Source organism: Xyrauchen texanus, chromosome 25 (assembly GCF_025860055.1).
Source record: "Xyrauchen texanus isolate HMW12.3.18 chromosome 25, RBS_HiC_50CHRs, whole genome shotgun sequence".
NCBI lineage: Eukaryota > Metazoa > Chordata > Actinopteri > Cypriniformes > Catostomidae > Xyrauchen > Xyrauchen texanus.
In genome coordinates this window covers 8,718,588-8,745,781 of record NC_068300.1, presented here as the reverse complement: position 1 = coordinate 8,745,781, position 27,194 = coordinate 8,718,588, and the positions used below count along the sequence as shown (strand labels likewise).

Genomic DNA, 27,194 nt, shown 5'->3' with positions numbered 1-27,194 from the left:
TTAACTTCAACCACATCAACCCACAGTCCCGTGATTGATCACTACATAGAATGTTTGAATTTGCAAACGTGCCAATGTCATTTGAGAGCATGATTTTCATACACTAACAACTAAAATTTTGGCCTGTTTCTCACGTAAAGCTACCGTAGGTATCAAAAGACTTGGATTACAGAGCGCAGATCGTATGCACTACAGTGGCGGTACTCTTATCGTGATTTTTTGTCGTTTTTAGAGCTTGACAACCCTTGATCACTGTCGTGTTCCCTGTGTTTTTGTAACTAAATTTCTTATTATGAACATTCTGCTAAACTTCTCCTTAAGTGTTCCATGGCAGAAACAAACAGACACACTATTGGAACGACACGAAGGTGAGGAAACGATGCCAGAAATTTCATATTTGCGGGAAATGTAAGCGCAGCGTAGTTCTAGCGGGAAGACTAGCAGCTGTACATCATCACACCATTAGCTGGGTAACTCCTAGCCAATCACATGTAAGCCGTTGCTTTATAAGTCTGCTCACAATCTATCACATTGCTGTTTCAGTGTGCTAACATGGCAACCTCCACCACCCCACCACCACCAGTTGAGTCCCGTCCTGTACGGGGGTAGTCTCCTCGCCCCTGCCTCCTATCTAAGGCAGGATATGTCGGTTCAGAGTACAACTTCTTCGGACCGTCAGACGGGGCCTACGCCAAAGAGAGACATTACATTTCTGTTTTATATTCATCAAATAAATGTCATCTTAAATTTCACTCAAGTCTTCCTGATAGAACTGTTCCTTTATATTCCGAACTTGCGCATCCATGTTTACCAAAGTTCACTGTACACATTTTATTGAACGTTAGCAGACAGTTCATTAAGTGATTTCACATGTCATCATACAACAGGTCAGAAATATTCAGGATCTGCATCCAATTAATTCAACATTCACATAAAGAAATGTACTCCCACATCTAAAAACGTATAATTTTCCAATGATATATACACATCTGTACATGAATACACAATTTAGGTTTGCCTAAAAACAACACGCAGAAAAAGGGGGAAAAAACAACCTTTAAGAAACATGGTAACACTTACATTAGTTACCGCAATAGCTAACGTGAAATAAAGAAATTAACAATAATTTTACAGCATTTATACATTTTTGTTAATGTAAATTTTTTAGATACAAATTTCTTTTTTAACATTACAAGTTCTATTAGTTAATGCATTATGAACTAACGTGAACTAATAATGTATATTTCAACATTAACATTAACCAAGATGATTTAATGCTGTAGTTCATGAATGCATTAACTAACTGTGGCAGGGCGGAGGGCGGGGCCGGGTCGTGATCCTACGCACCCGGTCCCGTATTAGGCTAATTATGCCTCCGTGAGGGTTAAAGGCTGACTGCAGGGGACCGTGCGGGAGAGAGAGATTGTTTACTGACATGTCCGTCATGTGTGTGTTTATGTCTTCTTTTAAGTTTATCATTAAACCATTATTTATATTGAAAAGCCGGTTCTCGCCTCGCGGTCGCCGGCCATCGTCTTCTTTCAGGCAGCTGGGCTCCTCGTCCCCCGGCAGATAGCCACGGTGGACGGTAGTGGCGAGAACTCTACTACAGTGTATCCCTCCTCCTTCCCGGGCTTCGGCACCAGTGTAACGTATTCAATGGGAAGGAGGAGGCGAGAACCGGCTTGACGATATAAATAATAGTTTTAATGATAAACTTAAAAGAAGACATAAACACACACATGACGGACATGTCCGTAAACGATCTCTCTCTCCCGCACGGTCCCCTGCAGTCAGCCTTTAACCCTCACGGAGGCATAATTAGCCTAATACGGGACCGGGTGTGTAGGATCACGCACCCGGTCCCCGATCAAATAGAACCGTATTGCAAAGTGTTACCGGAAACATAATCGCATTCAGTTTATAAGTTTGTTGTTTTTAGGATTCGTTTGCATAGGTCTTGCTTAAAAACAGGGTTAATTAAGTGCTGGCAAGAGACATGGTTTAATGGTCTGCGCTAGGCTAAACCAGGTTAAGAATCTTAACTGGTGAAGTAACTAAAAATATATATATAAACAAATGGTTAAAATTAGACATGCTCAAAGTCATTTTGTGTGCGGTTGCAGTGACCTAGTAAAAAAATATATATATAATATTTTTCGAGAAATATTTTTTGAACCATTTCAAACAGTTAAGCTTCCTTGCTGTCAAAATCGACACAAAACATGTTCCCTTATTAATACACAGGCATCAGTATGAATTTGTCAATGACTGTACATATTTCATGAGACCTATGTTTCAAACAATGCTGCTTGCAGGGCTGAAATCAATATTTCACAAATGAGATATTTCATAACTTTGGCTTGGCGTGCTGATGTGAATTATTCACTTAAGTGTAACGGGAGAACACAGATAGAGACGGCTTGTGTCACATGCGACATGACAGTATGTGTGTGTGCAGGGCTTATTTTGTGCCAGAACAAACCGAATCCAGATCCACCATCCCAGAATCCGATCCAACACCTATTTTAGTGAATCCCTCACAACATAGATCAAATTTAAACTGTACATGTTTCATAAAAAAAACAAGTATAATAGAAAGGTTGTTGAAAACTCGGAAAATATCCCCCTTAAAAATCTAAACAAATAGTAGTGATGCAAGAGTTTTGTTCACATTTGCAGTCTATGTCAGTCTTATAACGGCACCATCCCCATTGAAATCAATGGTTTCGGCGTAAACTCTAGTGTTTAGACGTTCTTATATCCGAACGAGTAAACGAGTGCCGCAGGAAAACTTGATTGCTCCCATAATCAACACTGCTGTCTACATTGCAAGCGTTTTAATTGGAGCGATGAAGTGCTGCTACGCTGCTCGCGTGCAGAGTCGACCTTTTCCATGCAATTACAATGAATGAGTCCCAGAGATTTCAAGCTTCGAAAGGGACCCAAAAGCACGATTAAAGTGGTCCATAAGACTTGCACTCTATATTCTAAGACTTCTGAAGTCATATAATAGCTTTGTGTTGGGAACAGATAAAAAATGAAGTCGTTATTCATCTGCCCTAGCTCTGCTTGGTACGTTTGTGAGAAGTAACGATGTCGGAGTTAAAAATGAATCTTTCTTTAGAGTCTGATCTTCTAAATGGGTGATGTGGTGGCTAAAAGGAGTGGTGGTGGCGTAGTGGGCTAAAACACATAACTGTTAATCAGAAGGTCGCTGGTTCGATCCCCACAGCCACCACCATTGTGTCCTTGAGCAAGGCACTTAACTCCAGGTTGCTCCGGGGGGGATTGTCCCAGTAATAGGGGCACTGTAAGTCGCTTTGGATAAAAGCGTCTGCCAAATGTATAAATGTAAATGTATTGCTCGATTTGGTTGACATAACTGGTATGAATGATTCGTTCACAACTTAACTCAATGATTCAATGATTGAGTCAAATGGGTTCTTGGGTTAATAGCTCACTTAAGGTGATGATTTTCAGTGAAAAATGTCTTTAATTTCGGTCAGTTCCTCAAACAAAGCCATCGTTTGACTTCAGAAAAGGACTGCGTAATAGGATTAATATTACAGTATATCAATGCTTTCCATACTGATGTTGTATCGAGAGGATCAATACTCACATACACATTTTTTTAATAAACTAGTGATTTTATTATGTAAATTATTGTTTCATAAAGTGCTGTCAGTCGATTACATTTTTTAATCACGATTAATCGCATTTTTTTTACTTAATCGTGATTAATCACAGATTTTTAAAGTGCTGAAATTTGACTATATATACTTAATTTTCTGTTAAAATGCATTAAGTTTCTTAGAAAAGAAAACAATATGTAACAATAATATTTTGTTATAATTTCCCAAATAAAGCATTCCACAGTTTAAAGACAGAAATTTACTAAAATAGCACCAACTCTAGTAACATTAAAAGAATCGAATCAAATAATTTCGAACTCGGAACTGAAACGAATCAAATCATTTTGAAATCGGAACAGAAACAAATCAAATAATTTCGAAATCGGAACTGAAACTAATCAAATCATATTGAAATCGGAACAGAAACTAATCAAATCATATTGAAATCGGAACTGAAACTAATCAAATCATTTCGAACTCGGAACTGAAACGAATCAAATCATTTAGAAATCGGAACTGAAACGAATCAAATCATTTCGAAATTGGAACTGAAATGAATCAAATCATTTCGAAATCGGAACAGAAACGAATCAAATAATTTCGAAATCGGAACTGAAACTAATCAAATCATTTCGAAATCGGAACAGAAACGAATCAAATCATTTCGAAATCGGAACTGAAACTAATCAAATCATTTCGAAATCGGAACAGAAACGAATCAAATCATTTCGAAATCGGAACTGAAACGAATCAAATCATTTCGAAATCGGAACAGAAACGAATCAAATCATTTCGAAATCGAACTGAAACAAATCAAATCATTTCGAAATCAGAACTGAAACGAATCAAATCATTTCGAAATCGAACTGAACGAATCAAATCATTTGAATGAACTGAAATGAATCAAATCATTTCGAATTCGGAACTGAAACAAATGAAATCATTTCGAAATCAGAACTGAAACGAATCAAATCATTTCGAAATCAGAACTGAAACGAATCAAATCATTTCGAAATTGGAACTGAAATGAATCAAATCATTTCGAAATCGGAACTGAAACGAATCAAATCATTTCGAAATCGGAACTGAAACGAATCAAATCATTTCGAAATCGGAACAGAAACTAATCAAATCATTTCGAAATCGGAACAGAAACTAATCAAATCATTTCGAAATCGGAACTGAAACGAATCAAATCATTTCGAAATCGGAACTGAAACTAATCAAATCATGAAATCTGCTTTGATTCCGTCTACTTCAGAACTCTTGGAATATATCATATTGACTACTTTTTAAGATGTTTTTTTAAGATGTTTTGCGTCCTTCTTAAGCTTGAAACCTCCAGTCCTCATTCATCGTAATGTCATGAACAAGAGCGAACATTTTTCTTAAAAAATTTTCCTCCTCTTTTGTAAGTCGCTTTGGATAAAAGCGTCTGCCAAATGAATAAATGTAAAATAATCTTCATAACAACTGCATTAAAATCATTATTTTCTTCTTTTTCTTATGAATTGCACGTAAGAAAGACAGTCATATTGGTTTGAAATGCACTCTTGTATGTGGCTGGGCATCAAATAAATGCATGTGAAACTGAGGAAGGGGCTTCCATAACACTGTTTGGTTCTGTAAAACACAGATTATACACATTTTTGTCAGGTCCGTGTAAAATTCTCTTTGTCTGGATTGTGCTCATTGGCTCCTTTCCACAGTTATTGCTTTTGAATAGTCACAACGTGACATCACATCATTTGCTCTTTCTCTCTGGTCCTATTTCCATTTCCTCTGTGTTTTCCTCCTCTTCCTGCCCAGTCTCATTTGATTCACTGGATTTGTCCTCTTTTGTCTCACTCTCAGCCTCCATCTCTTCCACTACGTTTTCCTCTTTTGATTTTTCGAACTGGTGTTCTTCCTTTAAATGCTCATCCTCTTGTTTTCCTTTATCATCTTTTTCTTTCTCTCGTTCCCTAAAAATATCAAGCAACCTTTGAAACTTAGGTCCCCATTCCTCTAACCCATCTTTCTCTGTGTCTTTCTCTGCCTCGCTTTCGAGCGAGCTTAGAGACGTCGCCTGCGACCCGCTCCCCTCCAGCCCATACGTCTGCAGCGAGTCGTATGGCGGTTGCATGGGGTCAAAGGTCACCAGGGCTAGGCGGTGTTGCAGAAAGTCTCCCATTCTGTTTGTTAGAGAATCTGCACCTGTCTTTTCCGAGTTCGCCTGTCCAACCTTCCCCTTTCCCAAGCTCCACCCTCTCTCGTACAGCCCCGCCCCTCCTGGGAGGGGCATCATGAGGTGTGGCACATAGTTCTTCCCACCTACTCCATATAAGCCCATTAGCCCAGCAGCTTCTGGATTGAGAAAAGTAGTACCGGCGATAGGTATTCCTCTGCCACCTCTCAGCAAGGTCCCTTCCATTGTTCTGAATGGCATTTCCCGTGTGCTGTGGCCTGGTGTGCTTTGGTTGGTGTTTTTATCCAGAACTGAAGCAGGGGTGGAGTCGTCGGTGGTGATGGTCGAAATGGAAGCTCGGGTGGTCAAGCAATGGGACCCGGTTTTATGCCCCAAGGAACTGCAGGAGGCTTCCGAGCATGAACCGCTCTGACTGGAACCCTTCATATACAGAATCTGGTCCGAATGCTCTGACTGAGAGAGAGAATAAGATAAAAAATATTTAAAAGCTAGAGAATTAAAGGGATAGTTCACCCAAAAATGAAAATTATGACATCATTTACTCACCCTCAAGCCATCCCAGGTGTGTATGACTTTCTTCTCCTGAGCACAATTGAAGAACATCTCAGCTCTGCAGGATCCAAAATTTGAAGTTCAAAAATCACACAAAAGGCTGCATAAAAGTAATCTGTACGACTCATGTGGTTTAATCCATGTTTTCAAAAGTGATATGATCAATATTTAAGTCCCTTTTTACTATAAAATCTCCACTTTCAAACTTCCCTCCCAAGCACTCTTCTCTCTTAAGTGTTCTTCTTTTGTTTTTGGCGATTCACACTCTATGTTCATATTGCCACCTACTGGGCAGTGAGTATTTATAGTAAAAAAGGACTGAAGACTTCTGAAGACATGGATTTAACCACTGGAGTCTTATGGATTACTTTTATGCTGCATTTATGTGCTTTTTTGAGCTTTAAAGTTTTGGACCCTGTTGACTTGCATTGCATGGACGTACAGAGCTGAAATATTCTTCTAAAAATCTTCGTTTGAAAGAAAGTCACACATTCTGGGATGGCATGAGAGTGAGTGAACGATGAGAGGATTTTCATTTTTAGCTGAACTATCCCTTTAAGAGTCATTGACAAATAATGTTGTCCGAGTTGATAAAGATGAGCATTCTTCAAGTAAATGATTATAAAAAAAATACTTAACACAACTTAATCACTAATTTAAAAAAGTTTTCAAACATATTTGCGTGTAGAATAACGTTTTCTCAGGGCTACACCACATGCCGTGAAAAAATTCAGATTTTCATAAAAAATTTCAAAATATTAATATTTAATGATATGACAAAAAAAGAAAGCTTTATTCTTTCTCAATAAATTTTTTTTTTTGGTCACATAAAAAAATGGCCGCCTACATGTTGGTTACACAAATCCCTTCTAGTTGGTGGACAAAAGTTTGTGTACATCATCAGTGTTGCATGTAATCTAATTACAAGTAATCAAAGTAATCTAAGTAGTTTTTAGTCAAAAAAGTAGTGTAATGCATTATAAATATCATTGATACATATCAGTTTCAAAATCTTGCAGGATGTTTACCTGATCCTGGCTCAGTGTATGACTCTCCGAGATGACCTCACTTCCTGTCTCACTTTCTTTTGGGATACTTTCGGTGGATCCGTCAACTCCTTTGTGTTCAGAATCATCCCTGCTCTTGCAGATAAATACAGAACCGGACTCTAAAGGACCGACGGGCTGGCCTTGGCTACCTGGGACATATGCCAGTTTGGTGAGGTCCAGCCTGGAGTTGAACGGTGCAAGTCTGTTTCGTGGAGCGGGTAGGGTCTGGATGCTGTAGCAGTACCGTCCGTAGAGAGGCGCAGAGACGGGGCGATGCGGATCCAAACCTAAACACTCACTCCAGCTGAATGTTCTGATGCTGTCTAGATTGTCCTGAGAATACCTGTTAGGGTAAAATCATTAAAATAATTAATTACTTTGTCATTTTAAATTAGTGTGTAAGACTTTGGGTGACACAAATATTGCAGTTTTGAATTATTAAGAGACTTCTATCAGCACTGTGCCTTTTAACAAATAGTTTAGGTTATTTAGCTGTACCTTCAGTTTTAAATGATCAATTAATTACATTTAATCGTGCATTTATGACTGTTTCCACATTTAAAGGTTTACTGAAGTTTTGAAGCTTTTCATCCATGTTTGGTAACTTTGAGGTCATTTATATGCTTGTGTACTCCTAAAAGTTGGTCAAATAAAAGTTTTGCAAGTATATGCATGTAATATTTACAATCTTTTCTTTGTCTTTTAGGACAATAGAGCAAAATATTGATGCCATCATGTCCTGTCGAGGGGTGTACACAAATGTATACAATATTATACAATGTCAAACATTTGCTGATATACTTGATCTGGTGCTAGTTTCATGTCTCTTGAATCACTCTGTGGTTTATTACTGTTACTTCAGTAATTTCAGTAAAAATACTCGGATAATAATCGAATCTGATTGGACGAGAGATGTTCCATGAGTAATGAAGGTGTGACAGCATCAGCACTCGGACGCTTCACTGTGTGTGTGTCACTCCGCTTGTGTTCGTGCCGTTCTAAACTAAAGTGTAAGAGTAGTGCATATGTGTTAAGAGCTACTGTTTGTCTTTTTTTTACATGTATTGCATTTTGACATTATATATGTTAGCCAGCAGGTGGTGGCAAAAGATATGATAATATGAGCCAGTTAGGTGATGTGAAGTGAATCTGCATCAGTCAGTGTTTACATACAGCACTCCATGATCGCTCGTATTACTACTACACTACTAAAGCTAGGAAACAGCTTTAAACTGCTTTAAATGAACAACTTCAGCATTACGGCTCATCACAGCTGAGAGACTCAACAGACTGATTAATTACACAACTCAAGGCGCTTACCTCTTACCGGACTTTCCACATTGGAGTGGACACACTGTTTAAAATGGCGCAGGACATTGTGTTTTCTATAGTGAAAGACTCTTTCATTCCGGCTACCGTGAAATAGGAGAAATACCCTCACTTGGATGGCTATTTTTCCACTAAGAAAGCTGATCTTCAGAAAGCTGACAGCATCTCTGCTTGTGTGTGGCAACATGTGATCACACACGCTCCATCCCTCTCTCCATCCCTCTCTCTTTCTCTCTCTCTCTCACACACACACACACACACACACATCCATCCATCCATCCTTGTTTATCCAATGACTTGTTAGAAACAGCACAAGCCATGATACTATTTCTGAAGTGACATTTTTGAATTACCAATGAAGGCTTGGACGCATCATTTGGTTTGAACAGCAGATCTGTCGCATAATAAACAGGAAACAGAATTAGATGACACTGTGTAGGTGAGGGCGTGGTCGAGCGTCCGTCTGGGAAGATAGTAAGCGGTAAGTGTTCGAACCTGAGATGAATTTCTGGTATCTGCTTGTTTCTGTGTTCGCAGTGAGAGATGGGGGAAATAAAAAGGGGGCAGACCTCAAAGTGTAGAGAGAGAATGAGACACCTGAAGCTGTTTGTGTTACCTGCTGTCGTGGAAGCTACACCGTTACGCTTAATGTGAACGTGTTTTTGTTTTGTGTTGAATAAACAGTGACATTCCTGACTTGGAAACGGCATCCCCTGCTTCCTCATTTCATTGAAACCATTACAGACACCATAAATGATAACGCAGAGATGATTTTGGCACTGAAAAAGCTGCCAGATTTGCATTGTAATGGCTCATTAAACTGCACACCATGACTGTGGAGCATTTCATATCATCATTTGAAGTCAATTAATACATATACAGTCACCAAAGACTCCAGAGCAAAATACCAGTTTTCTTATATGTGCAAATGTCAGCTTACTCAACGTTAAAATGGCACGTTTCACATGGACTAATACAAAAATGGATATTTTAGAAGTTAAATGTCAAAGAGATGATATGACTTCAGATCAGACAGTGCCAGCGTGAAATTACAGAGATGAAATTGAAATAATGAAACGAGACATCAAATTATTATTAGTATCAAAGTCATTGCAAACACACACACACACACACACATATACAAATGTACTAACATATTCTTGCTGTCTCGAAGGCGCTGTGCCCTCCTCATGCTCTGGGGTGCGCTCTTCAGCGTCACGATATCGAAAGCTGCCGTGTCAGCTTCCCCGCCTCCCTCGTCATCATACGTGATGATGTTTTCCCGGATCTCATCGTCTTCCATGGGAGACTGAGTGTCCCGTTTCTGCCTGCGCAATGATAGCGAGAGTGCCGCCACCACTAGGGGACGAAAAAGAACGAGAGAAAAAATTAGAAGTTGTTGACAGTTTCCACGAATAGGGTACATAATAGTGTTTGAAACTCTTTCAAAAAGAGTCAGTGAACAGAGGTGCATTATCTTCAGAAAATGTGGATCGTCAAGCTAAATATTATATGAGCTGTTTTATGTTACTTGTGTATTTTATGAGGTTTGCAGCTTTTGCAACCCTGTTAACAAAATTGAAAACATTTCGAAATACACAAAAAAATTCTGTTAAATTTACGTAACAATAAAAACAAGGACTGGCAGCTGTTATTTCAAGAAATTCACTGTAAAACAATACAGTGGCCTTGTTTCCGGAATTACAGGATGTCATTTTGGTGACAGTAATATTTTAAAGTTAACTACTGTCAGTACTGGATAGTAACTGATTACATGTAATCTGCATTACATAATCAGAGTACTTGGATTAAATGACATTTTAAAATACTCGTAATCGTTCTACAGTTACTTTCTTATGGATTGCATGATTACATGTTAATTAGGGAATGGCAGTACATTTTCATTATATGGAATTTTTTCTCTATTTTTAAATCTTTTACATTTTTCACATAGCCTCTCGAAGAGAGGAAGGGTGGGTGGGGGGGGTTGTAAAATCAAATCAAGTCAACCTTTATTCAGGCCATGATCAGACTAACATGTTTTCTTTTGAAAACGCATTGATTTCGCAACATTAACGCTTCGCAACCAAACTGAAATGCTGTTTTCCTTCACCGAAAACGTGAGATTTGTGCCTCTAATGATTTAAAAAAGTATTGGGATACCACATTTGATTTCGCTACGTTTACGCCACTCGTCCACATCAGAACGGCGTTTCCTTCACTAAAAGAAAGCGTTTCGAAAATGCTCTCCATTACTGCATACTTTGGAAAACAACAATATTTTCAAATAAAAACATGTGAACTTAGCCTTAATTGTTGGATTCAAGAGGGCCAAGACCTCCGAGGAGGGGCAGGCTAAAATCCCCATTTAAAGGAGGGGATACAGATAATTGATGTGTTTAAAAGTACCTTATTTGAATGCTAATGTATGCTAATTTTATGTTAGAGGACATGTGCATCTAATGCTTTAAACAATAGCACACCAAATTGAACCCCGTTCCACCACTTACGTACAGTAACACCTGACCGATTAAGTGTGATTTGAGCGTTCAATGCCATTTGGGGTAACAGATGAGGGAGGGGGTTGCTCCACAAACTCAAAATGCCATATGATGCCGTCAGCCCTCATCAAATGCTGTTTATTATGAGTGACTGCGTGCCGAACCAAAACACAAACATGTTCATTAGCAAGCTCAACTGACAAACAGAGCAGAAACAATGAGGCAGGTTGGAGTAAAACTCAAATGACATATAAACAAACACAAATACAAACAAAAAAATCCCCCAGCAATTTCAAGACAAGCCAGGAGGCAATAGCAGATGAAAAAAAAAGAGAAAGAGAGAGAGAGAGATAGAGAGAGAGACAGAGAGAGATAGTTGACACTTGGATAGTTGAAGTAAAAGCAAATTATTAAACCAGCCGAGTTGAGAGAGGTAAAGACAGAACCAATGGTCAGAAACAATACAAAAACTGACAGAATAGTCTGAAAATCAAGACTGACCAAGAGAAATCAATGATTTTCCTATGAATCCCCTTGGGCAGGAAACAGTCAGTGGCTCTATTTGGAAAGGGGGTGGATTACAGAGACTTTAGCAAAGAGCAGCCTCTTGGATTTTACATTTAAATGTCTTTACTTTTCCTGGAATCACAAGATTTCTATAGATTTCAGGTTTCTCCTGGACAGCAATGAAATGAAATGGAGAGCAAATGGAGACTATTGAGAAGCTTCCCGCTTCGATTTTTCACTTGAGACAAAGAGACTCACGTGTGTGTCCTCTAAAGTCTCGAAATATCTCAGACTGTGCTCAGATGTCCCAAGATACCAAAGTCTACGATCAAAAGTCAAATCATTTCAGTAAGATCGTTTCTCATCAAATTTTTCAAAGATTCTTCTGATATCCGTATGTACACCGATGAGCCAAAACATTAAGACAGCCTGCCTAATATGCTGTTAATCTGTTGTCTGTTAATACCCTGATACACTCTTAGGAAGGCTTTGTTAAGTGCCATACACTACCATTTAAAAAATGTAAACCAAATAAAGGGCACCTTTTGTGGTGTTCTACGTATGTTGCTTCCGAAAGTTCATGTACCCTGCAATTGAAGCATGAACACATTCCCTGTAGTGCTCCTGATAGTGTGTTGTGTGATCAACCTCAGAGACACATGTTCTGGTCCCGTGGGAACCAGGAAGTAATCACGTTTACATAAACAATGGTGAGCCCGATTCGGAGGTTGCATTTTTACTCCACTGATGGTTGGGTTTAGGGTTTGGTTTTGGGTTAGGGGGTAGAGTTAATCAAATATGCGTTCCTGTTGACTGTTTTACATCATTTACAACTGAAAACACAACTCGTTTTGGTGCCATTCTGTGGACATTTAACCAGGAAACTGGAGCTCACACATGCCCATACGTTCAACAACACTTCCATCTTTGGCCACTGGGAGCGTGATTCCAAATAAAGTAAGCAGAGACTGATTTAAGCAGAAAAACATACTGACCCAGAAGAGTCGAGGCACATGCTAGTATCACCAACATGGCTGCCGAGCTGACTCCCAAAAGCGGAGAATTTGAAGGCAAAGACAAGCACAATGCCTGCCTCTCCCATTCCAGCGGTGAAGGTTTATCCTTGTCGTCAGTTTGTTGTTTTCGTTCTTCCGCCCACATCCCTCCATTCTGGCATGGGCACAGTGTAACAGTAACCGTTCCTGTGCTGCTGAGGTCTGAAGCACCATCGTGAAGAATTACAGGTATTTTAAGTGTGCGTAAAGATGAAGAAGAAGAGCGAGGAAGAGCCTTCAAGGACGACAAGAGCATCAGACTCGCCGTGTGGTCTGGAAACAGAAGAAACGGAACACAAAAAAATCGATCAGTCATGCATCATTGAAAAAGTATACTTTGGGTGGTTACTAGGGTGTCACTCGGACATTACTAAATGGCTTCTAGATGGTTGCTTACTGGCCCAAGTAAAAAGAGACCATTCCCAAGTCTCTATTGGGTCTTTTCCACTGCACGGTACAACTCGACTCAACTCGACTCTGCACGCTTTTTGGGGGTTTTCCACTGTGGATAGCACCTTGTACCTGATTGGTCAGGGAGCATCGTCACTACCAGCGTCACTGGATTGCCGACACGCGACATCAACCCGCTAGTTTTAAAGTTAGCAACAGTGATAACAATATCATTTGTTCACGCGACTTTCGAATTGTGAAAAAAATAAATGGTTGTGCGCAAAACCACGCCGTGATCAACAAACGAGGTGCAGACGGTCCACTCGATAGCGATGAGCGAAACGAAAAAGTCTCTCAGGAAGTGGCTCAGCTGTTGGCCGCACACGGCTACCACCGGACCTACCAACAGTGAAGGGAAAAGTTAAAAAAACGTAAAAGTGACTACAGAACCATCAAGGAAAAGTGGAAGTGGTTCGACCAAATGACACTATCTAAACCGGCGAGCAATGGGAGGGAGAGTGCCCTGGACTGGCGTTGATCCACGATGGAGGATGGTACGTTTTGTTAATTTAACTCTATATTCTGCTTGAAAGCTTCTAAAACAACCAGGCCAATTTAACTGTTACACTTGTGTAAAATCACCATGCAACAACTGCTTAATGCAGCACAATGAGCTAGTAGCTAACAGCTAGCGGTCGTGATAGTGTTTTGGTCAGTTTGTGTCATGTTTAAGATGATGTCACGGCAGTAGAGGCGGCGCAACTATGACAATCAGCCTATAATCCCATCCACGTTGATGCAGCACTAAACTGCAGTGGAAATGCAAACTCAGAAAAGTAAAGCGAGTCGAGTTGAGGCGAGTCGAACCATAACGTGCAGTGGAAAAGAGCCATATGACTTCCTGATCCTTAGGATATGCGTAAGACCTTCTCAATGGATGTCAATGGATATATTTGTCATTTTTGCCGAAATGCAGACATTAAAATTCTGATATGAAAATCTTTTATAATATAAATCATTACAGATACAATGTTTAAGTATTCCGAATATGAACTCTTTTTCACTCAAAATGAAAGGTTGACTGTATGGACAAGAATAGTACCACCACTGACATATTCTGTAGGATGCTCTCTTTCAAGATGGCATGCAAATATAAAAGCTTGTATTTAGTCTGGAAAAACAAGCCTATGCCAAAGTTCATGTTTATAATCAAAAAGAGAATGCTGTATATCTGCTTTTTCTACCGGGTCGTTTTGACCCGAACAAAGCGGTTGTTTGGAATTTTTTCCAAAACAGAAGGGATAAGCTCATTTGAGATTTAGATTTAGATTTGCCGTGTTCCACGGAGCATAATCTGACAAAAAGATAAATGGATGAGCGTAATGAAGGTGGATATATGACTGGACAGAGACCGCAAGGAAGATGAGGGAAACTGATGGGGAAGAGAAGACTGATGGATGACAGAAACAGACAGCAGGAGAGACAGAGATCAAAGGAGCACACCTCCTCTCTCTCTGATGGAGAAGTTGAGGGAGCTGCTGGACTCCGGCAGAATACTGAAGTGGATTGGAGAGTTGTAGCTGCTCTGGTCTTTGTCTATCGCCCGGATTACCTGCACCACCTGAAACACATATGAAGAAAGAGTGGTATGGTGATTTGCCTCAAGTCAACTCTTACCCATGAAAGGAATATTTGTAGTGAAATAGTCATTTCAAAAATGAAAATGTACTGATAATTTACCCACGCTTAGACCATCCAAGATGTATATGACCTTGTTTCTTCATCAGAACAGGATTTAAGATTTTTAGGAAAGTATCCCAGGTTTTTAGCTTCATCCAATGCAAGTGAATGGACACCAATTTTTGATAGTCCAAAAAGCACACTTAGTCAGCATCAAAGTAATCCACACGACTCCCGCCGATCAAGTAATGTCTTCTGAAGTGAATCGATACGTTTTGTGAAACACTAATCGCTGGTTAGTGATAACAATGATCCGGAAGGGAAACTATCCACCAGATATTTGTGGTGAAAAAAAGTGCGCCAAAAGAGCTCTGCAGGGACAGCTCGCAATCAAATCGGTCCAACATATTTGTATATATCGGAATATTTCAAAATATTCTTAAAATGTATTTTTTCTTTACTTATTAAAACTAGACGTGGACTGATAGTGGATTTTACCGATACCTATGAATAAGGTGGTGGGAAAGGCCGCTATCAGATTAATCGGCCGATAGTTTTTACAATCGATTTATAGAATGTCAAAACTAATTCGTATTTTTTCTTTACAATGGCGGGAAAAGACAAAGAGTCCAAAATGAGTAAAATCCTAGATGCAGTTTATTGTTTGCAGATTTGGTGCATAACGTGGGACTTGTACCACATTATCCTGAAGGGAAACGATCAATCAATCAGAGATTCGTGGCGAACAAAGTGCGCCAAAAGAGCTCTGCAGGGACAGCTCGCAATCAAATCGGTCTCGCTACCTTTGTATATATCTGAATATTTAGCAATATGCTTACAGTTAATTTTATATGTATATCTATATTTATAATAAACTAGAGGTCGACCAATAGTGGATTTTACAGATTACTAAGGTCGATAACGAAATGTCAAAATATTTTCTTATTTTAGCTTTACTATGGCAGGCAAAGACAAAGAGTTCAAAATTAATAAAATCCCAAATGCAGTGTTTTGTTTTTTTATTTGGTGCATAATGCGGGACTTTTAAGTATTAACAAGCCTAAACAATTTTTATAGTATTAAAGTATTTTTGTCAGGACTCTTATTTTGAAATGACGCGAAAACATTCGACAACAATCATAATTTTTGGCCGATTCAAGAAAGTTTAAAAAAGCACCGATTAATTTGTAAAGCCGATATATCGGTCTAACTTTACACTAAATAACTTAAAATGATTGTCCATTATTGTAGTATCAGTCATTTCAAATAATCCCTAAACGTTACGTTAACATATAACAAGGGGTCTGACGGCACCTTCCTGCTTGATGGGTGGTTTTTAGCCAGAATAGGCTGCAAAGTGGACCAGACTTTATGCTGATAGTTAAAAGTTTGACTATGCTAAAATAGGCTGTACCCCTCCGTTGCAGGCCTTAAAAGGTAAAAATAAAAATGAAGGTCAAACAGACTGACCTGTCCAGCAGTGCTGGAGTCACACATGGTAGTGTTGTATTGACGGTCCAGCTCCGGGGCATTGTCGTTGAGGTCCAGCGTCTCTATGGCAACCGCTACCCTGGTAACTTGGTTGGGGCTGTCTATTGAAGAGAGCACAGTGAATAACATTCAATAACACTTCCAAAAAAGGGGAACGTTAAAAACTAAAAGCTTTTAAAGCACAAGTAGGTCAGTTAAATGTTACTGACCAGAAAACAGAAACTACGCAATCTGTCTCTGTACGGTCTTCGCTCTTTTGGGACATAACATTACATCACGACCAGAAGTGGCCTAAACATTATACTTTGTTCGTCTGATGTTCTGAATATGACATTATATAGAGACATAAAGGAGTGATACTTATCAGACACAGCAAACGTTTCTAAATAAGTATGTTTTCTTGTTTTCCAGTAGATTTTTCTAAACATCCTTAAAACAACATTTACATTTACTGTAATTGAGAAGCAAAATTATATAAGATAACGCTAATAAAAAGTACCATGGTAGTACCACCTGATACCATCACTATCCTATGGTACCAACACACTTGTTTTGAGGGAATATATATATTGAATTAAGCTTATTTTTCTTTCCACATTGGCCATTTTATTTTAAAAGTGCCACTAAATATAGTTAGATGTCTGCTTAAAGGAACAGTTCACCAAAGAAATGAAAATTGTCTCGTCATTTATTTCAACTTTCTATCTTCTGCTAAACACAAATGAAATTTTTTTGAAGGATATTTCAGCTCTGCAAGTCCTCAAAATGCAAATGAATGGTGACCAAAACTGCAAAAGCTCCAAAAGCATATAAAGGCACAATAAAAGTAATCAATAAGACTCCAGTGGTTTAATCCATGTCTTCAGAAGTAATATGATCTGTGTGGGTGAGAAACAAATCAATATTTAAATCATTTTTCACTACAAATCTCCACTTTCACTTTCACCTTATTCTTTAGTTTTTGCCGATTCACATTCCTCGTGCATATCGCCACCTACTGGGAAGGAATGAGAATTTATAAAGAAAAAGGATTTCAATATTGATCTTTTTCTCACCCACACCTATCATATCACTTCTGAAGACATGGATTTAACCACTGGAGTCTTATGGATTACTTTTATGCTGCTTTTATGTGATTTTTGGAGTTTCAGAATTTTGGTACACATTCACTTGAATAAGATTGTTGTTTTTGTTATACACATATGGGATGGCATAAGGGCAAGTACATGATGAGAGAATTTTCTTTTTTGGGTGAACTATCCCTTTAAGAATGAAAAAAAGAAAAATAATGGCTAAGAAAAATAAACTTAATTTAAGATATTTTCTCTGAAAACATAATGCCTCAGTCTGCTTCTCAGACTCAAAAAATGGAGTTAGAAAATAAAATTGGTTTCCCTTTGAATCAATTTGTTTCTTTCCCCAGCGGCAAACAGTTTTTTTTTCTTGATAGAAGCAAAAATGCTATTGTTGATGTTAATCTTAGACAAGAAAATACTAATTAAGAAAATGACTTTGCAGTGTACTCTTGTCTTTACAAAGTTTGTGTCTAATATGAAAGTAATTAATACATATGAGCTGAACAAATCCACTTTGGAGTCAAACAAAATAATGTTTTATGAGGGCAAATGGGGACCACTGTTCTAAAAATGAAAACCGTTGACCTTGAATCCGGGTGGATCCATTTCCAAAGTAAAAAAAACACCCGTGATTGAGTTTCAAAAGCAATTTGAGTTTCCATTTCGACATCCTTTCTCTTCCATTTCTGTTTGCGCGTGTCTCAGGCATAACAGTTCAAGGCCAATGGAGAAGTAATAGCTTTCCTGTTGCCCGATTTCATGCCGCTGCCTGTGTGAAATTGTTGAGAGCTCAGAAATGACACAATATCCCTTTAAGAGTGGAGGTGCAGAGGCCTGGTACCTCTCTGTGTAGCGATGACAGTGATATTATGCCATTGATCCTGTTCCCGATCCAATTCCATCACCGTGGTAATGAGGCCGTTGTCAGAGGCGATGCGGAACAGCGCTTCAGGGTCTGACTCAGGATCAATTGAGTACCTGCAACGAGAAGGAAAAAAAATGAGGGAGAGACAGAGAAATATAGGAAGAAGGGCAGACAGATTAAACATATAAAAGGAGTGAGTGAGTCATTTCATGTCAAAACAGGACTGAGTTAAAACTGCCCACACACTTCCCGTTTCAGAGTAATACAAATCTACAAACTGTGCTAAATGGGTGAATCTCACAAAACTTTTGAAGAACGTGCCCATGTGATATTTCAAACCAAAAACTCGAAAGAAATAAATTAGAAAAATATCTGTAAAGAACATAAATAAAATTTTGCTTCTTTCATGTGTTAATCAATTCCCCAAAAATTCCCAGATGCATTACGGTAACGGGAATTGAACTAGTTGCCAACTGTGTTAGAAAAATAAACTTGTTTTCTTTTTGAATACCTTATTTTATAAAAATGTCTGAGATTTTTTTAAAACCTTTTAAAACCTTCAAACACAGACATGATTTCTGTTACAAAAAAAATGGCTACCTGCCTTATGTACTTGCGTAGAGTAAAACAAATATATAAATACTCACAGCTTTTTATTTTTTAAATAGAATAATAAAATAGTATTCCAAACTACTAATGCCAACATTTCTTTTTATAAAAGGGATCGTTCCCCAAAAATGTGTGTATAACTTTCTTTCTTCTGCTGAACACAAACATTGATTTTTAGAAGAACTTTTCAGCTCTGTAGGTCCTTACAATGCAAGCGAATGGTGACTAGAACTTTGAAGGTCCAAAAAGCACATAAAAGTAATCAAAATCACTGCTGTGGTTTAATCCATGTCTTCAGAAGTAATATGATAATTGAGTGAGAAATACATCAATTTTTAAGTCCTTTTTTGTCATATTCTTCTTCTTTTGATTTTGGCGATTCACATTATTTGTGCATATCACCAATTAATGGGAGGGACTAGCAATGACTTAAAACATTTTCTGTTTCTCACACACACCTATCATATCGCTTCTGAAGATATGAATATAACCACTGGAGTCATGTGGATTACGTTTATGCTGCCTTTGTGTGCTTTTTGGAGCTTCAAAGTTCTGGCCACTATTCACTTGCATTGTATGGACCTACAGAGCTGAGATGTTCTTCTAGAAATCTTTGTTTGTATTCAGCAGAAGAACGAAAGTCAGTAAATACATGAGAGAATGTACATTTTTGGGTGAAATATCCCAATATGAATTTCAGCTTTTCATTAGACTTTATTTTACTGTCTCTGGACGGTTACACCACTTCAACATTTTTCCTTTAAACCCCAGAAAAAAATATCAAAGTGACTTTGAACTCAGAAATGGAAAACAAAAAATGTCATCATAGAAGAGGCGAGTTGCATTTTTAATGTATTTCTAAAACGTTTTTGTCACATCAACAAGATAAACTAGAAATAGTCAGAAAATGTTTACTTTATATTGTTACTGAGGCCAGTATCCGGGTCCACAGCGGCCACTCTCCCCACCACACACGGCGGAGGGCAGTTTTCCGACACATCCAGGCGGTACCGAGACCTAGAGAACCGAGGAGGCTCGTCTGCGTTGAGAACTGTGATGCGCACCATCGCGCGGTCCTTAAACGGACCCCGCCTGAGGAACCGCGAGTCCACGTGTGGATTCTGCACCTCCACTGTGAGAGAGTATGCACTGTGTCTCTCATAATCCACAGCCTAGTGTTCAAATAAAAAACACATCTTCATAAAAAACACATTTAGTGAAACTTGGATATAACATCATACATTATATTCTGCTTTTGGCAACGGTAAATTGCTCTAAGATATCTCTTCATTTTAGTGTAATGTTGAAACTCCCACGTAAAACTCATTTTAATCTCTGCACCTCCATAGGAAGAAATATACAGACATTCTTGAAAAAAATATGTCTGGATTTCAACTCTTTATAACACAAACAACATTAGGGCTTGCTTTCCTGTACACTATCACTTATTTAGGATATAAATAATAAGCCATGCATGTACAGTAGTTATTATAACATCAATAACTGTTCCAGAACTTGTGGGTTGTGAAATGACATGCAGAAAAGTCCCTATTATATGGCTGACATCACTGAATTAGGTGTCCTGAAATAGCCAAACAAAAATGTGACTATACTGTAAATACTAATAGTTATCTCAAATTGTAAAACAACTTAACTCTGTTGAGTTGCTGAGAGAGTAAGGTAAAGTCAATAAAATTATAGCAGTGTTCATGAATAGTAACTGAGTCACGAGGAGGAGGGTGTGGCGGGCCATGATCGGTGAGATAAAGGGGATCCGGAGGCGCTAGTTCGAGAGAGAGAGAGACGCACATGGCCGAGCTGCATGTGTGTCCGTGTTTTAAGTTAAGTTTGGCATTAAAACTTTATGTTTACTGTTCAGCCGGTTTCCGCCCATCCTTATACTGCTACAGTGGTGCTGAGTCCCGGGACGGAGGAGGGATGTCCTGTTGCGGAGTCCTCGCCGCTGCCATCCGCCATGGGAGCAGCCATGGCCGTCTGCCTGGGGACAGAGGGGTCGCTGCCGGCAAAGAAGGGGAGGAGCGGATCCGTCCTGCCTCAACAGCTGCCATCTGCTGGGGAAGGAGGGAGCTGGCGTCTGCCAGAGGCCGGAGGAGCAGTTGAGGTGACAACGCATCCGGGAGCAGGCGAGCAAGTTCTTCTCTCTCTCTCTGTGTCTCCGCTCACCCTTTCCCACTCCCCATGCCTCCCCTCGTCTCTCCCCCAGGTTCACAGGAGGCAGGGTGGACCAGTGGCTGACAGAATGGCAGGAAGGGCTCCAGAGATGAGGGGGGAGTTAGTCAGACCGGAGGTGCCCTGGCCTGAATCGGGCGGGGGAGGAGTGTGACGAGGAGGAGAGCATGGCCTGGCCGGCGCTGAATCAGCTGATCAGTGGGAGAGTGAGATAAAGGGAAGCCGGAGGTGTCAGTTCGAGAGAGAGAGGTTAACATTAACTGATCAGCCGGTTCCCGCCTCCTCCTTGCCCATCCTTATACTGCTACAGTAACATATCCAATTTAATGGCACAGACCTTTAAGGGTAACTCTATCGCCCCCTTAAGTTCTGAGGTATGTTACTGCCACAATAGAGTGCAACAGTGCCCGTCCACTTTGTCTGGGTTCCTGAAGTATTTTCTCAATTCACTTCTTCCATATACTTTATATAAAATCCTTCAAAAAGGAATCGTAAGCCATGAACCAAACCAACCAGCTCCGAGGAGAATCATAACATCACAAACTTTCTTTTGAGGCAAAAAATTATTTGCTAATCGGACATAAAGACTAAGGTACAATGCTGTGTACTTACCGTCGGTCCGGTTGAACATCCTTAACGTGCATTCTTGCACTTCTGTAGCGGTAATAAACCTCAGTTCTAAAGGGGCTAAAGACTTATCTTCAAAAGTTTGTGCCATTAAACTGGATTTTTTATTCTCTGATTATTTGCTATAAATATATTGTCTTCACCTTACTTGCTCAGCAATATTCTTGTCAAACTGTTGCTCCGCCATGACATTAGTTGACTTGAAATAGAAAACTCACTGTAGAATTGGACAGTTCACACTAACGGTTATAGCGCCCCTTGTGGCAATGATGAGAATGCAATGCGTACTTGTATTGTGTTATGAATCTTGGTCTGACACATTTTGGAATGCAACTATGCACAAAATCAAGCCGTCTGGGTCCACGTACTTGCATAAAGTATGTTTTGACCTTTGGTCTGGCCGAAGTTCCAGAACAGCTAACATTATTTAAAGCTGATGTATGAACAGGTTTGGGAGGATTACTTTTGCAGTGTATTCCACAACAGATTACAGAATCCATGCTTTAAAATGTAATATGTAATGTATTCGCTTATATAGTAATTAGATTACTCAAGGTTTTCTTGATAAAGAAATGTGATCGTGTCTGGTAACATGTGCATGTAAAATGGGTAGAATTAGCATTTTAGCTCCAAACTTACTTCAAACGTACTTCTCTGTCTGCTTGTATGAATGTAACACATCATAAGAAAGTGTTTCACCGCTGTTCAAATGCACTTTGGATCGCGTCATTTATATGTATAAATGTTTTCCATCTGAAAGGACTAAATATTAAATGAAACAAATGACAATAAAATGCAAAGTAATCTCTTCAGTAATCAAAATACTTTTTGAATGTAACTGTATTCTATTTACCAATTATTTAAATTTTAATTGTAGTGGAATAAAGTTACTAATATTTTGTATTTTAAATAAGTAATCCTGTTACATGTATTCCATTACTCCCAAACACTGAGCATGTAATGTTTTTAATGTTAAAATACTTTCTCCTATTCCATTTTAATATGCAGAAGGTGCAGAAATTACACCTTTAAATTTGAAATTGTGAATCAGTGCGCTTTCATTGTACTGTATGTCTAATAATGGTTATTTTTGGCACATACACTGATGAGCCAAAACATTATGACCAATCACAGTTGAAGCAAATAACACTGATCATATCCTAACAAGGCCACGTGTCAAGGTCTGGTAGATTAGGTGGTAAGTGAACCATCAGTTCTTATAGTCATCGTGTTGAATGCTGGAGAAATGGGCAGGAGTGAAGACCTGAGTGACTTTGACAAGGGACAAACTGTTATGGCCAGAAGAATGGGTCAGAGCTTCTCTGAAACGGCAAGACTTGTGGGGGGCTCCCGGTCAGAAGTGCTGAGTACCTAACGACTATGGTCCGAGGAGGGACAAACCACAAACCGGCAACAGGGTGCTGGGTGCCTAAGGCTCATCGATGCACGAGGGCAGTAAAGGCTATCCCGTCTGGTCTGAACTGACAGAAGGTCTACTGTGGCACAAGTCACAGAAAATGTAATGATGGTTACGGGAGGAATGTGTCACAACACACAATGCATTGCACCCTCCTGCATATGGACCTGTCGCAGACCTGTCAGAGTGCTCATGATGACCCCTGTCCACTGTCGAACGCATCTACAATGGGCACGTGAGCATTGGAACTGGACCTTGGAGCAGTGGAATCAGGTTACCTGGTCTGACGAGTCCCGTTTTCTTTTACATCGCATGGACAACCGTGTACGGATGCGAAATTTACCTGGGGAAGTGATGGCACCAGGATGCACTGTGGGAAGACATCAAGCTGGTGGAGGGAATGTGATGCTCCGGGGAGACCCTGGTCTAGCCATTCATGTGGAAATCAATGTTGCATGTGCCATCTACCTAAACATCATTGCAGACCAGGTACACCCCTTCAAGGCAACGGTATTCCCTGATGTGGCCTCTTTCAGCAGGATAATGCGCCCTGTCACACTGCACACACTGTTCGGGAATAGTTTGAGGAACGTGATGAAGAGTTTAAGGTGTTGCCCTGGCATCCAAATTCCCCAGATCTCAATCTAATTGAACATCTGTGGAATATGCGGGACCAACAAGTCCGATCCATGGCAACTCCACATCGCAACTTACAGGAAGCGGAGGACCATTAGTGTATTAGGCAGGTGGTCATAATGTTTTGGCTCATCAGTGTATAAATGTTTTCTATACCAAAATAATGTCAGGTACATCTGTGAGTTGCATATGAAGGTACACGTAAAGAATTGTTACAATGGCCTAATAGTGTCATGGTGCGCCATGGTGGGTCTTACAGCAGGGCATTAGATGTGTTGAGCACTGCTAACACACAGATGAAAAGCCCTGTCACTTGAGTTAGAACCACATGTTAATCAACATCTCTTCTGCTCGCCTCCTCTCGCTGTAACTCAGCAGCATTAGTCTCCCTGCACTCTTCCTCTCAATCTAATCTGATCTCTGTATTCCCTCTTTCCCTCCACTCTCTGCATCTGACTCATTTAGCTTGTTCTTTGCAACCTTCATTTTCCTGTTTTCCATTTTATCTGTGTCTCTACTTTTTTGTTAGTTCTTGCCTTGTCTTTAACTAGCACACATTCCTGTCACCGAAGTATTGAGCTTGGCTGAGCTCACACACACACACACACACACACACACACACACACTCACTCACTCACTCACACACACACTCACACACACACACACACACACTCTCACACACACACACACACACACACTCACACACACACACACACACACACACACTCTCACACACACACACACACACTCACACACACACACACACACTCTCACACACACACACACACACACACACACACACACACACACACTCACACACACACACACACACACACACACACACTCACACACACACACACACACACTCTCACACACACACGCACACACACACACACACACTCTCACACACACACACAAACACACACACACACACACACTCACACACACACACACACACACACTCACTCACTCACTCACACACACTCTCACACACACACACACACACACACACACACACACACACACACACACACACACACTCACACACACACACACACACACACACACATGCACATCTGTCTTTAGAAGCATTTATCAGGGCAGAAAATAGCTTACTATTCATTTTCCAGTTTGCTTATTTTGATTCTGCTAAAAGGTGGAAACTCGTGTCTTTTCAATTAGTTCCATGTGACTTACCATCCTTTTATGTGAAGACACATTTTGAATCCCTGCAAAGTTCACATTTGAATGATCACCTCCTGTGTGCGCTGTGGGGTCTCTCGGGGGGTAGCGCAGGTTACATTTTCTTTCCGCCGGCATGAATACGCGAGTTTGCTGGCAGAGGTTTACTGTGTGGAATTACCTTCATTTACATGTGAACCTAGAGTCATTTTACATTCATTCTGTTAGAACTTCTTTCTTTCCTTGTAATCACTCACATTTTTTCTACCCTCTCTCAATTTAAATTAGTTTTAACATTTTCTAAGAAAAATGTACGTGGTAACTGCCTGTTCAAAAGTGGTCACCATGAAGCTAGGGTGTTAGGGTTAGGGCTTTGTGGTTGCTAGTATGTTTTTTTAACCACTTGCTATTCAGTTGCTAGGGTGTTCTGGCCAGTTATTAGCATGTTTCTAAGTGGTTGCTTTTGTGTTCTGGATGATTTTTAAGTGTGTTGCTATGCTGTTGTTAGGGTGTTTTGGGTGGTTTTATGCATGTTGCTTAAGCAGTTATCATGGTGTTTTGGGAGGATTTTAGCACGTTACTATGCAGTTTCTAGGGTGTTCTAGGTATTTTTTAGCATGTGCCATATGGTCTCTAGGGTGTTCTGGGTGGTTTTTAAGCATGTTGCTGTGCGGCTGGTAGGGTGTTCTGGGCATTTCTTGCACACAGGGTGTTTCAGCTGTTTATTTTTTTTGGGGTTATTTTTCCGCAAATTGCTACGCTATTGCTAGGGTGTTCTGGGTGTTTTTTGTTTTTTTTGCTAGGGTGTTCAAGGAGTTTTTAGCATGTTGCTATGCAGATGTAAGAGTGTTTTGGGTAGTTTTTAGCAAATTGCTATGCTATTGCTAGGGTATTCTGGGTGTTTTTTAGTGTGTTACTATGTGGTTGCTAGGGTGTTTTTAGCACATTGCTATGCTATTGCTATCATGTTCTGGTTTTTTTTTAGCATGTTGCTATGCAATGGTCAGGGTGATCTGGGTGGTTTTTAGCATGTTGCTATGCAGTTGTCAGGGTGTTTTGAGTGGTTTTAAGCATATTGCTATGCTATTGCTAGGGTGTTCTGGGTGTTTTTTGTTTTTTTTGCTAGGGTGTTCAAGGAGTTTTTAGCATGTTGCTATGCAGATGTAAGAGTGTTTTGGGTAGTTTTTAGCAAATTGCTATGCTATTGCTAGGGTGTTCTGGGTGTTTTTTAGTGTGTTACTATGTGGTTGCTAGGGTGTTTTTAGCACATTGCTATGCTATTGCTATCATGTTCTGTTTTTTTTTAGCATGTTGCTATGCAATGGTCAGGGTGATCTGGGTGGTTTTTAGCATGTTGCTATGCAGTTGTCAGGGTGTTTTGAGTGGTTTTAAGCATATTGCTATGCTATTGCTAGGGTGTTCTGGGTGTTTTTTGTTTTTTTGCTAGGGTGTTCAAGGAGTTTTTAGCATGTTGCTTTGCAGATGTAAGAGTGTTTTGGGTAGTTTTTAGCAAATTGCTATGCTATTGCTAGGGTGTTCTGGGTCTTTTTTAGTGTGTTACTATGTGGTTGCTAGGGTGTTTTTAGAACATTGCTATGCTATTGCTAGCATGTTCTGGGTGTTTTTTTAGCATGTTGCTATGCAATGGTCAGGGTGATCTGGGTAGTTTTTAACATGTTGCTATGCAGTTACTATGGTGTTCTGGGTGTTTTTTATTGTGTAACAATGCAATTGCCAGTGTGTTCTTTGAGGTTTTTAGCATGTTGCTATGTGGTTGCTAGGGTGTTAGGTGGTTTTAGCATGTTGCTAAGTGGTTGCTAGTTTGTTATGGTGGTTTTTAGCATGTTGGCGTATGGTTGGTAGGGTGTTCTTGGTGGTTTTTAACAAATTGCTATGTGATTGCTAGTGTATTCTGGGTGGTTTTTAGCACATTGCTATGCTGTTGCTAGGGTTTTCTGGGTTTTTTTTAGCTTGTTTCTATCCTGTTGCTATGGGCTTCTGGGTGGTTTTTAGCATGTTGCTATGCAGTTGTCAGGGTGGTTTGGGTGTTTTTTAGCAGTTGTCATGGTGTTTTTTGTGGTTTTTAGCACATTGCTATGCAGTTACCAGGGTGTCCTGGGTGTTTTTTGCTATATGTGGTTGCTATGATGTTATGTTTTTTTTTTGCACGTTGCTATGTTGTTGCTAGGGTGTTCTAGGTGTTTTAAGCACAATG

The 27,194-nt window shown here is 39.7% G+C and overlaps 2 protein-coding genes across 2 annotated transcripts in view; both read right to left on the bottom strand.

Annotated features, from left to right (window-relative positions):
• Positions 1–5,225: 5,225 nt before the first annotated feature.
• LOC127618978 (uncharacterized) lies at positions 5,226–6,249 on the bottom strand. The gene has a single exon (XM_052091683.1). It carries the CDS (start codon positions 6,247–6,249, stop codon positions 5,380–5,382), a length of 870 nt encoding a protein of 289 aa, XP_051947643.1. The 3' UTR covers positions 5,226–5,379.
• A 178-nt stretch (positions 6,250–6,427) lies between these two features.
• The window catches only part of LOC127618975 (cadherin-24-like), a 71,487-nt gene continuing 50,720 nt past the window's right edge, over positions 6,428–27,194 (bottom strand). Inside the window, exons 6-13 of the mRNA XM_052091682.1 lie at positions 19,843–20,099; positions 18,295–18,431; positions 16,357–16,478; positions 14,710–14,827; positions 12,757–13,089; positions 9,908–10,112; positions 7,404–7,767; positions 6,428–6,433 (exon numbers count right to left, since the gene is read on the bottom strand). Of these exons, the coding sequence (XP_051947642.1) occupies positions 6,428–6,433; positions 7,404–7,767; positions 9,908–10,112; positions 12,757–13,089; positions 14,710–14,827; positions 16,357–16,478; positions 18,295–18,431; positions 19,843–20,099 (1,542 nt within the window). The remainder of the gene's footprint in view (positions 6,434–7,403; positions 7,768–9,907; positions 10,113–12,756; positions 13,090–14,709; positions 14,828–16,356; positions 16,479–18,294; positions 18,432–19,842; positions 20,100–27,194) is intronic.